This window comes from Pteropus alecto, unplaced genomic scaffold (assembly GCF_000325575.1).
Source record: "Pteropus alecto unplaced genomic scaffold, ASM32557v1 scaffold88, whole genome shotgun sequence".
Taxonomy (NCBI): Eukaryota; Metazoa; Chordata; class Mammalia; order Chiroptera; family Pteropodidae; genus Pteropus; species Pteropus alecto.
Window position 1 is genome coordinate 18,071,465 of NW_006494611.1, and position 15,987 is coordinate 18,087,451.

Here is a 15,987-nt window from a genome sequence, read left to right on the forward strand (position 1 = left end):
CCATAATTCCATATCTGAGACTAAACTCAGAACTAAACTCAGAGCCTTCGCGAATGCTGCAGGCAGATGCACCGGCTTCGCGGAAAGCTTCAGTACGGCTGATGACAGGTTAAGGATCTGGTGCGTGACTCCTCCCGGTACAACCTCGCGATCCAACCTCCCCACCATTTCTGAAAGCAGGAAACGCACTCCTTCCTCGCCGACAACCGGAAACGCGCCCCTTCCTCGCCGACAGCCACAGGTTGCGCATGCTCCGAGCTAAGAGGCGGGGCGCGGCTCCCACCGGAAGCATTCTCTCTTAGGAGCCGTATCCTTCCGTGTGAGGCTGGCTAAGGGGTCCTGCGGCCTCTGATTGTGCACCCGGGTGAGTAGCGAGTTCTTGCCGGGCTTCGTGGGACGGGCGCGGGATCCTGCTGAGCTCCTTTAGTGCCCGGCTCGGAACTAGGAAGCCGAGCAGGAAAAGTCACCTCCCCTTCCTCCCACGCCCGACTTCAGTGCCGCCCTCCAACTACCCCCAGCCCTTGGTATCTAGGGGATTAACCTCCAAGGGCGTCCCGGCCCTCGGTTGGCTTCCGGCCCAGCCTAGGCCTTTAGCGCTGCCCTCAAGAGTTATACCATTTCCTACAGGGAATCTCTGCAGGCAATCGGGTTACTGCTTGGGCTTGAGGTCGTCCCAGGCGACATCAAAATCAGAATCCTCTGCAAAGGCGGCCAGAATGAACTGAGTCTGATGGTCGCACAGGTACCGCAACCACCAAGTGCAAAAGCGGAGGTGGTTCTTCGTGCCTGGGCACACTTTTGCAGAGGTTTGTGATGTTAATTATAACCTGTCCTTTTATGTGAGGATTGGCAGTCTTTCATTGTCATAGGCTATATATATAGGACCTTGATGTCTGCGAAATCGTAAAACACTGTAGTGATTCGGGAAAGAAAAACTATTGTATGGTGTTATACTCTTGGTCTTTAACCTGTTAATAAATTGTTCATTGACGAGGTAGTACGATTTCAAAGTTTTCTACCTTGGAGTGGAGAACTTTTTAAAATAGAACTATCTGGCATCATATAACTAACAACTCAGAATTACAATTTTGCGGTATTTCTTAGCTGTACACAGCACCACCTATGTTTACGTACATAAATGTGTGTTCATTTTGTTGATTCTGTTGTTTATACAAGATTGAAATACACTCGCTCCTGTTAAATGCGCATGCAGCTATTATCGTATATTCTGCTGTAATGGTATTGTTACTGTAATGGCCTTGCATTGCAGGTATATCAGTGTCATATGAATGATAGATGAGTGTACAATAAAGTATATACAGTTACAAATTTCACTTAGAAGTTTCAATTTCATTTCGGGATTTTAAGGTCATTTTAGAAGATGGACTACTGTTTTAAAAGTAGCCATAGGTCTAGAACACTGGGTTACCACTAATAATTTAAGTATAGGAAAATATATAAACAGGTTTTGTGTCTTCATATTTTTTATAGGATTAAAATTGATAACTGGAATGTACTTATTATGTACCTTGGTTCATGTAGTTCAGGGAACATCCAGTAGATGGCAGTTTTATCTCTACTAACCCAAACTTTAAATAAATGAAAATGTTTTATTCGAAGAGCCCTAATTTTCACAGATTAAGTTAATAAAACTCTTATTTTGCTCCTGGTTTATTTTCATCAGTAAATACTGTCTCCACATAATACCACATATTCCAACTGCATTTTCAAATTTACTCTTGGAATAAAGACTAGAGAAGTCAAACTCACATCCTGTAAGAAGTGGAATATTGTTAACCCATTTTTAGGAATCCAGGCTGATGGGAAAAAGCACACTTTGACTTGTTACATGAGGAGAGATTTTAATTAGGTAGTGTCTCCTCCCTAGCTCCATTTAAAAATACATAATTAATATAATTGGACTGTGCATTCCTTGAGTGAAGTAATTGTATCTTAGCCATTATTGTATACCCACTATATAATCAGCATTATATATACATGTTTAATAAGTGCTTTATTGTGTGAATTAAGTCACTTAATATTCCTAGGTCAAAGTTTCTCTACCTGAAATGAAGGCTTTCAATTATTTAGTTAAGTTTAAATTAAATAATGTTCTATTGCGAAGTAAGTGGCTTCTAGTAATAGAGAAATAAAGTCAATGGAACCCTTGACTTTTCTTTGGAAATTGTTCAAAAGTCTGGCTGCAGTTCTGCAGGAATGATTGAATGGGAGGTTTTTCTGCAGTTGCAGTTTATCTGTTGATCAAATAATTACTGAATAGCTTCTCTTTTGTATGTGACAGTTATAAAAATGTATAAGATATAAATAAGGATTTAAACTCTAGTTGAATAGAATAGATATCACATAAATTTACTAATAGGGCCAAATAAAAAAATATAGAAGATCAGTGTGACCTGAAAGCCTTCAGTGGAGCATGTGAAGTTTTTGAAGTTTGGATAGAATTTGACTAAACCTAGATGAATGGGGAGAAATGGCCCATCCAGGATACCAGGCACATTTGCTGGAGGAAAAAATACATGTGACATTTTCAGATTCTACTGACTCGAGCTATTGAGAGTTTTTATTGAGAAGTGTTGAGAAGTAAAATGCTTAAAAGTCATTCTTTGGGGCTAGATTAGGATAGTCGAATGGTTGGGAATCCTGTGAATAAAGGGAAAGATTTGGGGTCTTTTTATTAGGGAGAAGTATATACTCTTGAGTGGAGGGGAGGTATCGAAAAGGAATTTAAAAATTGTTGGAGCTATTCCTGAGGGAGGGAAGGTAAGAGGATCTTTGAGTAGTAGTAAAAAGAAATAATAATTTTAGAGCTGGAATGACCATAGATATTAATCTATGCAGTACCTAAATTTTACCTTTTGCTGAGCCATCTGTATAAATTCTTATTTATGAGTGAAACATATATATTCTTTTTTCCCCCATGTAATTCAGCATAGTTCTGTGCTATAGAAGTATAAAAGTATTATTAGAAGCTGAGATCCTATCTCCCAAAATGTGACAGTCTTATCATCCCCAACAAACATATTCTTCTGGATAGTCATTACCTTTGATGGGGGTGTGCATACTTCCTATAAGCCTAACTGTGATTAATGTAGCTGCTCAGGGATATATCTAAAAGTAGACACATTGCCTTCTTTTCCCTCTCCATCTGGGTGCAGGCTGTATTCTTGTGGTTCAACAATTTTTGAAGATTCTGTTGCTTCAGATTTATCTGGGTTGTTGGAAACAATAGTATGGCTCAAAACATTTAATGTCACTTGTTAAGAAAATGGCATGTTTAAGTTTAAACAGGCCTCAAAAACCTTTAAAAATACATTTGAGGAAAAAGCGACAGTTCACAGTCTGAATTTCACTTAAAATTACCTGGTTTACATTACGCTTAATGGAAGAAATTCTTACCATCACATAAGTAAAGTATTTCATTATTGGGCTGCCTTTCTATGGATTAGTGATATAGTGATTTTTCTAGACTCTGAAATAGTTATTTTAAAACTCTTTGAAGAGTAAATATCTTAAAAAGTTTATTGTATTTTTCAAATAGAATTATTCTCTACTTAAATGAGCTTTTTAAGAAAGTTTATTAAAAATTCTAATAAATCTCAATGTCTAATCTGTTCTTTCAGCTTCCAAGGGGAGCTTAAAATGTGTTTACTTAACATTTAAAAAGCCATTCCTCCTTAAACACTTTTTTAAGGTGGGTAATGTCGATTTTGACCAGAAGTTAGTTTTTGTTGCTCAATTTAAGGTCACTTTAAATGAATCTAGTTATTACCTAGTGACATTTCTGTTTGTTTTTTAAGGTTAACAGTCAAGATGGTACATGCTGAAGCCTTTTCTCGTCCCTTGAGTCGGAATGAAGTTGTTGGTTTAATTTTCCGTTTGACAATATTTGGTGCAGTAACATACTTTACAATCAAATGGATGGTAGATGCAATTGATCCAACCAGAAAGCAAAAAGTAGAAGCTCAGAAACAGGTATGATTAAAATGTTTGAAGATCATTTTTCTTGTAGCTAGCAAACATTTTCCCATAAGACGAAGGATATAATAGAATGATAAGTTAGTGAGCAGTTCTGTAAGACCCACATGAAAATGTTTTTCTGTCATATTTAATTTCACTTTTCCTAAAAAATATTTGTTTCTCAAGTCCTTTTGAATGTTTAAGCAACTTAGAAGAAAAAATGATGAATAAAATTATTATAGTATTTTGTTGTGAACATCCTCATTAGACTTTGTCAGCTTATAAATGAAGGAATCTAGGTAAAATTTTTCAACAGATTAAACAAAATTTGTCTTCAGTAATATACATTTTGCTTTGTTTGACATTTGAAATGTAGATAATACTGACAAGCTGTCAGTCTTAGAAACGCCACTAATTTCTAATTAAAGGATTGCTAAAAAATTTTACTGTTAATATAAATTGTAGTTTTATTTTTTCAGCTACTGCCTCTTGTGGTCATTTCCTTATTAGGCTAATATATTTATTTTGGTTCCTGTTCTTCAAAAACAAAAGTCTTCAAGGAGTCTTTCAAATTTTTCTTACTGTTTCAGGGCGAGGTATTTATATTCATGGATTTTCTGTGAGTTGTGACTCTGATGCATTCGGTAAACATTTATTGAACTCTTAACAAATGTTTTGTGCAAAGAATAAAAGATGAATAAATCTTATTCTTTCAAATGCTATAGGCCAGTATGAGAAATTGGGATGTAAAGAAATGACTGCTTTACAGTGCTCTGCATAGCTCTTAAAATCAGTGAAAACCACGGTTTCATAAATACTGCTTACTCTATATACCTGAAAAGCAATTTGGACAGCTGTTCCCTGATTTTCATTATAATGGACTCAAGGTCTAGATTATATCATTATATCAGGCAATTCATAACTCTCTAAAAAGTTCGACTAGTGTAGTATTTTTAAAAAATGAATTTGAGTGTATCCATGTGCCAAAGTGCAACATTAAGTTAAAAGTTAAAATATTGATGTTCAGTTATTTAAAAAAAAAATTTTTTAAGTAGATGTATGACTTTTAGACAGAATTTTGTCATTTACTTTCTTGGCTTCTAGGAGCACCTGGAACTCAGATATGAAAGCCATGTAGAAAGCCTAATATAGATATTTAAGTAATACATGAATGGATTGTTATCATTAAGCCTTGAAAACAGTGTGGACAGTATTGTTCAAAATATCAGTTATGTGAAATATTAGACACCACATCTGTCCTCATAGTACCTGTGGTAGAGAGAATAGAACTTGTCCACGATAATATAAATTATAATTGTAGGTAGTTTATCCTAATTGCCTGATTAATAGTGTAGGCAGAAACTGTGGCATTTAGAGAAGGCATTCACTGATGATTGAGGTAGGTGAAGATGACTTCATGAAAAATCTTGGCCTCTGGAATAGGCAGGGACAATTTTAAGTAGAAAGAAAATCGTGAATAGAATCATGATAGGTATAGGAATAACAAGAGCTGTTAAAGGAGCAGTAAATAGACTAGTCAGGTTGGAGTAGAGGATTTATGCAACTAATTAGTAGAACTTGGAGGGAGAAGTAAGGGTCTTTTAAGGGACCCTGAGTAGTCAGTGACAGGGCTTTTCTTTTTTCTTTGTCCTCTTAATGGTTTGGTGAGTGGGCAGAGGCTGATAAGTACCACAGCATTTGAGAAGTTCATCAGCTAAGAAGGAGGCAGGCTTTTGATTGGCCAGGGGCTATAGCTTCTTAGTTACCCTTCTGCTTTTCTTGCCTCACCTCCTTGGCCAACTATTGAAATATGCTTTTGACCAGTTAAAGTCTTCTGTATGAGCCATTAAAGATTTTTGAGTGGGCATATGATATGCAAAGCAACGTTTTAAGGATAATTCACCTTACAATAGTAGGTAGCAGGAATTGGAATTATGGAAACTAGAAGCAAGATCTTTTTTGTAGACTGCAATAGTCCTGGCAAAGATCTAGATAGAGTAAAGGAATGAAATCGGTAAAATAGAGGAATAAGGACTTCGTGATGATCCTAGAAAAGGAAAAGGACATCTTACAAATGAATCCAAGGTTTGTCTGGAGTCTTCAAAGACGCATAGTATCTTTATAGAGGTTTAGAAACTGGTACATAGGGCAAGTTTATGGGAAGATGACATTTGATTTGGGCATCTTACCCAATAACTTTTAGAATACATATGAGAAAATCAAAAGAAAGAAATGTGATTGCACTAACCCTAAAATAGACGACCATATCTGCATATCTAGAAAAGGATATTTTCTAGAATTTTAACATATGTTTGTGATTAAGGGCTTATACCTCATATATAAAGATAATTACTCCAATTCTTTGCTATTTTCTATTTAAATGCATTTTTAAAGCTTTCTATCAGTGATTTTCTCTACTGGAAATTGGAGTATGTTAGCTGTGAACTCAGTAAAAGATTTTTAACCTATGTTTAAATAGGTTATCTCTGTTTATTTTGATGTTAACTTGTTAATGCCATCTCTCACTTTCTAAAATTATTCTTCCAAAAGAATAATCAATCATATAACTTTTAGAACTTGAATGAAATGAGTCTTTCTTTTCTCTTGCTCTCTTCCTTTATTTCTTCCTTCCCTAGTGAAGGCAAAAATATTAGTTTACAATTTTTTACCCCACTTAATTTTTAAAATTATACTTCACATGGAGAAAAAATGAAATAGCATGAAAGGATAAAACAATACTGCGAACAGTTAAAAGGACAGATATACAGTAAATGTACGTTTTCCTCCCACCTCTGACTCCTCTCACTCCCAGACCACCATTTTCCCCTCCGTGGAAACAGTTATTTGAAGAGATCCACTTTAAATGACAAGCAGATGTTGGTGACTAGAAAATATAATCGTTGTTAAGCTGTAAACCGAACACAAAATACATGAATATAAGTCATTTTTAGAGTAGTCCAATTATAATTTTATTTTTCTAGTTAAAATATTTTGGAAATAGGGACTCGGTTAAAAGTGTCAAAACTAGACAATTGGATAACTTATTCTTGGAATGTAGTTTGGTGGCAGTATGGTATTTTGGGGTGCTTTCTTTTCATTTGTTTGTGAAACCGTGTTCTGCTCTCCTAAATGAGGAATGTGTTCAAAGTTCAGTAGAATATGAACTTTGAAATGACACAAATCAGGGTTTGAACTCTGGTAATGCCAATTTCTAGCTGTGTAATCTTGGCTGTTTTTCTGATTTCTTTGATCTTTGAGTTCCTCATCTGAGAAATGAGAATAGTAATAGCTACTTCTTAGTATGGTTTAAAGGATTGATTGTAAAGTACCCAGCATAGTGCCCAGCATGTGGTAGATGCTCAACAAACATTAATTTCTTTTCTCTCTTCTGTCAATGCTATTAATGCAACCTGAAGACATTGTTAAAGGGACTGCTGTTGTGGGAAAAAGATTCTAGGTAAACTTAACTATAACATTTCCGTCTCTATAAATTATACAACATAGTTGGTAATTTTTTTTTTAGGAAGCTCCAGTTGTAGATAAAGATTGTTATTATTTAAAGCAAGAGACGATTTTGGCCTAGATTAAAATTTTAAGCGGGGAGGAAGCAGAGTTTCACAACTCAGCACTAATGACATTTGGAGCCAGATTATTGGAGGGGGGAGGGATAGGATTGGGGACAGGTTATCCTGTGCCTTGTAGAATGTTTAGCAGCATCACTATCTCTGCTGACTAGATACCAGTAGCACCCTTCCCCTCACCCAAGTGGTGACAACCAAAAATATTTCCATACTTTGCTAAATGTTCCCTGGGGACCAAAATCACTGACCCGCCCCCGCTCCGCCCCCTGGTTGAGAACAACTGTTTTAGAGCATGGCCTAAAAAGAACGCAGGTGGGATGACTTCATGTTTATAGAAGCATAATGAAAAAGCAGAGTTAAATTAATGTTATTACAGATAGTAAAATAGGATTCCTTTCATAGCTGGCACATAAAAGATTTAAAGTCAGTGAAAGATGATATTTATAAGAAAGAGATGAAAGGACCTGGGAAAGGCAACTTTATCCATTGACTCAGTAATTTTACAAGGGGGTGGCTAAATAGGAAAAAAGGATGTGGTTCATAGCACTTTTTAAAAAATGCTGTATTACTACAGTATGATCAACACACATTTATCCTACTCCGTCAGCCAGTCTCTAACTATAATGGTGTGATGTGAATTTCCTTTTAGAACAGCAAAGCCCTTGACAGACGGCAAGATTTTATATAAAAATATTTTAGGAAAATGTAACAACAAAAATTTAGGTAAACATGATTTACCAGAGTACCTTCCCTTCTAAAAATATTCACTTAATTAAAATTCAAATATGTTATCTATAGATTTTAAAGACTCTTTAGTGGTCAAGAACTCCCATCTTATAATCGGGGAAACCTAGATAACGTGTGTGGTGGTTAGGATATGGGTTCTAGAGCTAGACTGCTTGGAAGGCAAATTACTTAATCCGAAGTAAGCTTCAGACTCTTTTTTTCCATGATAAAATTGTACTTACCTCATAGGATCACTCTAAAGATTCAGGGAGTTAATCCATTTACAGTATTTTGGCATAATATTTGGCACACTTAGTAAATATATATCATCATTTTTATTTTAATTGAAAGCTTCGTTGCATTGTTAAGAGCTCATGATTTAAAGGCTAGTTTTGCCCAGCTCTAAAAAATATATGCAGTATACTTCTAATTTAGAATTATTTTTATTATATCTGGTTTCCTAGCCCTGGGACTTGACTTTGACTTTAAAAGGGACGGCATTTCAGAATAATTTGAAATTAGATAGATAAGAACACCTATTGTAGATACCAGAATAATTTGAAAAAAAGTTAGGCAACTATTTTCAGATACTCTGTTAATTTAAGGAAAGAAATTCCACTTGTGCATTTCTTCATATCCGTAACCTCCTCGGTCTTCATCTTGAGTTTTCACCTGCACCTATCATGATCATCCTACTTGGAAAGAGAAGTCAAGTTGGACCCTAGAGTCTCACTGGGTCAATGTGAAGCCCTATATCTATATATCTTCAATCATGTACCCTGTTTTCTCACTTCTCATTTCTTGTGAGTTGGTTTAAATCACCCTGGTTTTTGTGGAATAGACCCTCAAATTTTTTTTTTTTTTACTTAAGGGCTTACAGTGGGGAAAGATGAGAGCAAAGGGTCTAGAATATCCCTGGAAAATTCTTATGTCTATTCATTGCTTTTTTAGATTTCACAGATACCTGTTTTGAACTGACAGTATCTAAATCTCAAACTAAAGGAGGTTGCTTGTTTTTTTTCTTTCTAGGCAGAGAAATTAATGAAGCAAATTGGTGTGAAAAATGTAAAGCTTTCAGAATATGAAATGAGTATTGCTGCTCATCTCGTAGACCCTCTTAACATGCACGTATGTATCATTAAACTTATTTAAGAGTTTTTTTTCTTGTTTAGCATTTCGTTCCAAGGTTCCCGAAGACCACAACCAGGTTTGATGATTCTCTAGGAGGAGACACAAGATTCAGCATAGTAGTTAATACTCATGGTTGTGATTTATTACAGCAAAAAGGATACATACAAGGCAAAATCAACAAGGAAAGAGGGTCATGGGTTGAAGTCTGGAGGAGATCAGGCACAAGCTTCCAAGAGTCTTCTCCCAGTGAGGTCATGGATGTACTTGATTCCTCCAGAAACAAATTAGGAAGACACATGTAAATGCTCTCCACCATGGAAGCTTATTAGAGACTCTGTGCCCAGGATTTCAGTTGGTCCTGGTCATGTAGGCTTTGCCTTCCTAACATCTACCAAAATTATAGACTCTAGAAGGAAAACGGGTATCCACCTCAGACCATATTGTTTGCACAAACGATTTAAGCACAGCAACCTGTTCTTATCAGAGAATGGTGGGAATGCTCCTGAAATCTAAGTTCTCGTACTCTAGCCAGGGGCCAGTGTCGTAAGCAGGCCTTTCTAAGGATAATAGTCTCAGGCCTGCTATGTTAACTTATTTTTATGCACGTTTGTTTAGTTAAACTTGTACTTTTATGTATTTACCTTTGTGGCATATAAAATGTACTTCTTTAAGTCTTGTGGATATTTGATTTGGAGTTTAAATCTAGATTTTCACGATAGGGTATGATAGATAATGCAAGATTCCGAATCCCAGTTTTTCCATTCATGGCTTTGGCAAATTATTTCCTCTTTGAGTCTTAGTTCCCTGATGTATAGGACAGTGTCCTACAGCAAGTAGGACAATGTCATACTTGCTCTACCTACTTAAAAAGGGTTATTTTGAGGACCAGATTAATGTAATTTATAAACTCTAAAATCCCTTGTGAATATTTCTAACAACAGGTATTAATAAATTAATAGAATGAAATATGATATCTCTATCCACAGATCTAGAAAATAAAAATCTATAATGTCTTTTAGTATCTGTGTGCAAAGTGACACACATACCCCCCAGAATCCATCCTCTGTTTGAATTTGGTTTATAAATTTAAAGTGATACTTTTTGAGACCTTACTCATTCACTTCTGAGTAAAATTGTACTGATAGACTCAGCTTTTTGTTATAACTATAGTGAAAGTAGGTGATGATTTTTTTTAGATCCGGCTGTGGTTTTTGGTTTTTCACCGTTTTTTAAAAGTTGTTAAGAAAGTAAATCTGTTGTAAATATTGCTTTTTTTTTTTTATACTAGACAGCTGACTATTTTTTTTATAGTGTCATAGTAGTTTAAGAATTTCATTATTGCTATGAAAATTCTTTACTTACATTAACATAATTTTAATCTTTTATTATCTATGATATAATGATCAGATAAGATTTGTCATTTTGGGGACTTTTTTATTGCAGTGAGTATACATCAGTTGTAAAATTCATGTTGACCTTACCTTTCACCAGGTTACTTGGAGTGATATAGCAGGTTTAGATGATGTCATTACAGATCTGAAAGACACAGTCATTTTACCAATCAAAAAGAAGCATCTGTTTGAAAATTCCAGGCTTCTGCAGCCTCCAAAAGGTATGCCAAAAGTTTATATTTGCTACAGCATTAAAAATCTTGGAAACATTGAAACCTTCTATCGTAAAACAGGTGTTTTTGAAGTTGGATTTTCAAGAGAATGCTGAGATTAGTAAATTGTCTTATAAATAATAGTTTTAAAATAATTGCTCATTCTTCATCTTTCCCAATTTAGAAAATTTTCCCCTATGGTTTCCCACTGCTAAATAATTCCTTTATTTCAAATTCATTTATTTACTTCCAAGTAAAAGATAATTTCAGAAATCAAAGTTAAAAAAAAAATCCAAAATCACAATACAGATTTTTTGTTTTCGAGATAAGACTTCTTTTTGTTTTTTCACAGTTCTAATGATTTTTTTCCTCTTAATTATTTTCACTTTACTTTTAGTGCATTGATTTTTTTCTTTTCTTTTTTTTTTTTTTACAGGAAATACTGAATTACAGGTGAAGTAGAAATTAAATAATACTTATTTTTAAGAGAACCTTTTTCTAATTCCTATTCAGTAATCACTTTGAAAGCCTTGGAACTCAAGAATTGAAAATGCTTATAACTGCATTCTTAAATGTAATACTTTTATTCCTGTTCATTCAAATATTAATCATGTTCAAGGCTTATTAAAGGTGTTTCAACTAGACAAGTTTGATTTATGTTGCTAGTCAAGACTGAAATTATTAGGCACATGCATTTTTAAAAAATAGGATATTTAGAAATATCAGAATAACATTATGTACAAATTGTACTTGCTTGTAATCTTACTAATTTTGCATTAAAGTACATTAATTTATGTTTAAAAGGTAATTAAAGCTGGCACCTGTACATTTTTATGAACTAATTTTTGTTTCTGGTAAATAGAGGATAATAGTTATCACCAAAAATGTCATGTTCTTTTCATTAACTAAAACAACACAGCTGATTATTATGTATTTATTTTTGTTTTCTGAAACAATAAAGCTGCTTTTTTTGGTCTAACCAAAAAGTTAGTTTATTGATTTTTTAATTATTTTTTTTCCCCAAAGAAAATTTCGAATGATTTATTTCAGCCTAGATCAAAGGAGAAAGGTATTAACTTACCCAGTTCCACAATACTTGTAAATTTAGGAAAGTAAAATATTTTTTTCGTATGCTATAGGGAAAGCCCCTTTTTTCATCAGCAATGTCTTAGTCTAGGTAGTTGGGTGACTTTACCAGTTGTACTTGATTTAAAGCCCCAATTAGCACAGCAGATACCAAATTGTGAGAGGATACTTCTATAGTTATGTATAAATCTGCCATTAATTTGAAAATGTTATCCAAAACTAGAGGTGGTTCTTATGTGTATTTTAAATTTTAAGTTATATGAGTATCTCCTGATTATTACTATTTGAGCTTTTTCAGCTTTGCATTTTTGGAAAATTTTTTTATCAAGAACAAAAGTTTGAAAAATCATTGGGTTTTCTTTTTGACCTACATATAAATCAAATATTAGTGTACAGAAGTAGAGTATAAAATCAATTGCATACCACATTTTTTTCATTTTTGGACTGGAAGTAGGTTACGTAGGTTAGAGTCATTGCTTTATTTCCAGTTTTGTTATCCTTAGACAGTTCATTTCTGTCTAAGCTGAAAGCGATCACTGTTTCTCAGACTACAAAACAATAATTTGAGAATGACATTGTTATGTATTATCCTTGCAGCATGTGAAATCATATTAATAAGGTGATATAAAGATATAAAATTGGAGCGATCGTGCCACTAATTAGTTGTAAGAACATGCCATAAAATATTGTTATATTTAAAAAGTAACCCTTATCTCCCCAAAACATTAAAAAATTTCTAACAGTTAAAATTCCATTTGAATACTATATGTCTGTAAACTCTGAATTTTGTAATCATTATTTCGATACATAAGTTTTACATTTGTGAATTTCATCATATTTCTTGTTTTGATGCAGTCTTAAAAGTGTAAATAACCTAAAATAAATATTTTGAAAAATTAATTTTTCTGAGGCCATAAGGCCTGCATCCCCCCTTCTTGAGCACTTACTACTAAGTAGATTTAATTTTTACAGATATTTATTTTTCCACCATTTGGACAAATTTTTTTATTAAAGCTTGAAAGTCAATAAACTGGTCAAAAAAGAACGAAAAGTTAATTACTAATGAGGTAATATAGTTCTCACTAATGAGGACTATCTCCAATTTGGATCTATTTGTCCCAATACTTCTTTTCTTCCTCATCGTCCATGTTTTATTTGCATGAAATACTTAGGAAGTAAAGCCCTTACCAAAATCATCTATCTTAAAAAGGGGTTTGAATTTTTAAGCCTCTACAAAGGACAAAATAATAACCACATTTTTATTTTGTTGAATAATTATAAAAGTGTCAGACTAAGCTCAAAAAACTAGTTAAAAGATTGCAAAACTAATAATTACAGCCAAATGTCTCACATACACTTGCAGAACCTACCGTTTATCACCCTTCATAAATATAAACACTGTGTAGTCCACTTCAATAAACAATATAGAAAAGGTGCCACTTTCAAACAATAATATTGTATTCAGACTCACTGAATACACATCAGATCAGATGAGACGCCATGAATCTTAGTGAAACTTAGCATACATAGAGAAATGAGGATAAAACAGTTGAATGAGTAAATTATAAAGCTAACACTCATGTAACTACCACCCAGTCAAAAAGTGACTACTGACTGCTCTTCATGTACACCTTATCTATCACAGCTAGAAGATCGTAAACTCCAAAAGCTTTCATTGCATGTCGAATCTTTAGACATTAGTAAATAACTGCTCGATTAATAACACTAATTATAATCCCTGAATAGAAACAATTGGAAAAACTTAATCCTGCTAAGAAGTACCAAAACTAAACTATTAGGAATAAGATATTCAAAGCGGTAAATAAATACTTTGAAACAAATATGACATTCTGAGAGTACTGCATAAGTTTATGAAGTGATGGTGTAAATACAGTATATGTATTTACTGCAGGATCAACCAAATATGAGGACTTTTGCATTAATAGTTCTAAAAACCCTGAGATTCAAGTAATATGCAAATAAAAGTTTGTTAGTAGATCTGAATTCCATATGAAGTTCTACAATCAGTATGATAACTAATAATAATTCCCAGTTTCTGCAGTCATTCCACATGTTTTCAGCTTTATTTGAATTAAATGGCATTAGACTACTCTGTATTGTTCATGAGACTTATAAAGTCAGTAGAGGCTTCAAATGATAACTGACTTAGTGAAGTTTTTAGCACCTAAATGAACTTAAATTAAAATTGCAAAGACTGCTTGAAAATATTAACACTTATTGGTAAAGTTTATGGATTTAAATTTTACAATCAGCTTTAAAAATGTTTGGTATAAAATGATTAAACTTGAGTTAGTTGAATCTTAAAGAATTCTTAAGATCACTAGAAAAATCTTTGTTTTTGAGGAAAAATTTGAACATTATGTGAAGTTCTGTATGTGGAAAAAAAAATTGTTAGGTTTATGGAATCAAGCTCCAGTTTATAACTTTTTTAAAAAATGAAAATTGGGGGCTTTTATATAAAATATTCATTCTTCCTCCATTATGTTTTATATTTTATTTTTACTACATATTTTGGATACTCCAAATCCTTTTCGTTTTACTTCAGCATGCTGTCTATAAGTATTGTCATTCTTTAAGTTCCATTGTGTGAAAAAAGTTGAGAAGCTGAATTAAGCAAATATTAAAAGAAGTCTGAAATTTATAGTTTTTGTCGGGCTTGTCTGTAGATGATTTATAGGCTACCATAAATTTACCATAATTTTAGTGTTATATTAGGTTAAAAAATGTTATCATTTTAGTTGAAAAACAGTTGGTGATGATTCCCAAAATGCACAAGATCCCAACCTGTTTAGATCCTTTCTGTATAAAAGAAGTACCTAAAGTTGTATTTAGAGCAAACTGCTATCAATGGAGACTATGGGTTAATAATAGTTTTATTTCTTGGAGATTAAAATGGGACTGACTGGTCATTTCTATTCCTTTTAAAAAGAGATCATGGTTTGTTTGGAAAAAGGCACATGTCCTTTTTGCTAAAACTTAAGGCTCTGAGCAACAGCAAAATAGTGTTTGCTACATTCTGTTTTGAAGTTGTTGATTTTCTCTGGACTGTTCTTCAGCAAGCTAAAGTGTTCTGTTAGCTCGTGAAGGTGGAGCATATTAAATGATTTTATTTGTCAAGCATTTGATCGAATGTTGTGAGTTTGGATGTCAAGATGATTGCCTTTAAAATCCTGAACTGGACCTTTTCATGAAGGGAGGAGCCACAGGGTGCTATAATCCCAAAAGCATGTCATCACTGACACAGAATGTAGACCATGGCTTCTTCCTTTTCTACTATTAAAAAAGATTAATAAAAACAAGCAAACATTGGGGAAAGTTTTAGTGTGGTCAGAATTAGTATTATGTTGATTATCATGTAAACTAAAGCAAATATCTTGTTCTCTTAAAGGAAATAATAAAATAACATGTCAATTTCCAGGTGTTCTTCTCTATGGACCTCCAGGCTGTGGTAAAACATTGATTGCCAAGGCTACAGCCAAAGAAGCAGGCTGTCGATTTATTAACCTTCAGCCTTCAACACTGACAGATAAGTGGTATGGAGAATCTCAGAAATTAGCTGCTGCTGTTTTTTCCCTTGCCATAAAGCTACAGCCTTCCATCATCTTTATAGATGAAATAGGTATGCTGTGTTTTTTGTGGGAGCATTTTAAAGTGCCATTTTTAAGTGTGTTATTTAGATGACCAAATTGAGTTTTAACATTTTCGAGGCCAAATTAATAAAACAAAAGAGATAACCAACATCCTTACATGCTATGTATACTTTCTCTGTTGCAGAACTAGTTTGTTCATTATCCTACTTGATAGTTTTTGCTGTGTTTTCCTTCAAAGTGTTTATATTTGTTTTCACTCTCATTAGTGTGT

General features: G+C 33.8%; 1 protein-coding gene across 3 annotated transcripts in view; it reads left to right on the forward strand.

Moving 5' to 3' along the window:
• Nucleotides 1-210: 210 nt before the first annotated feature.
• Nucleotides 211-15,987, forward strand: part of ATAD1 (ATPase family, AAA domain containing 1) — a 53,782-nt gene continuing 38,005 nt past the window's right edge. For 2 of the 3 annotated variants that reach the window (XM_006925980.3, XM_006925978.3), the window contains exons 1-5: nucleotides 211-364; nucleotides 3,819-3,993; nucleotides 9,315-9,413; nucleotides 10,908-11,028; nucleotides 15,545-15,745. In XM_006925980.3, coding sequence (XP_006926042.1) covers nucleotides 3,832-3,993; nucleotides 9,315-9,413; nucleotides 10,908-11,028; nucleotides 15,545-15,745 — 583 coding nt within the window. In that variant the 5' untranslated portion in view covers nucleotides 211-364; nucleotides 3,819-3,831. Of the gene's footprint in view, nucleotides 365-388; nucleotides 807-3,818; nucleotides 3,994-9,314; nucleotides 9,414-10,907; nucleotides 11,029-15,544; nucleotides 15,746-15,987 lie in introns of those variants that run through there. The other variant, XM_006925979.3, reaches the window with a different exon arrangement.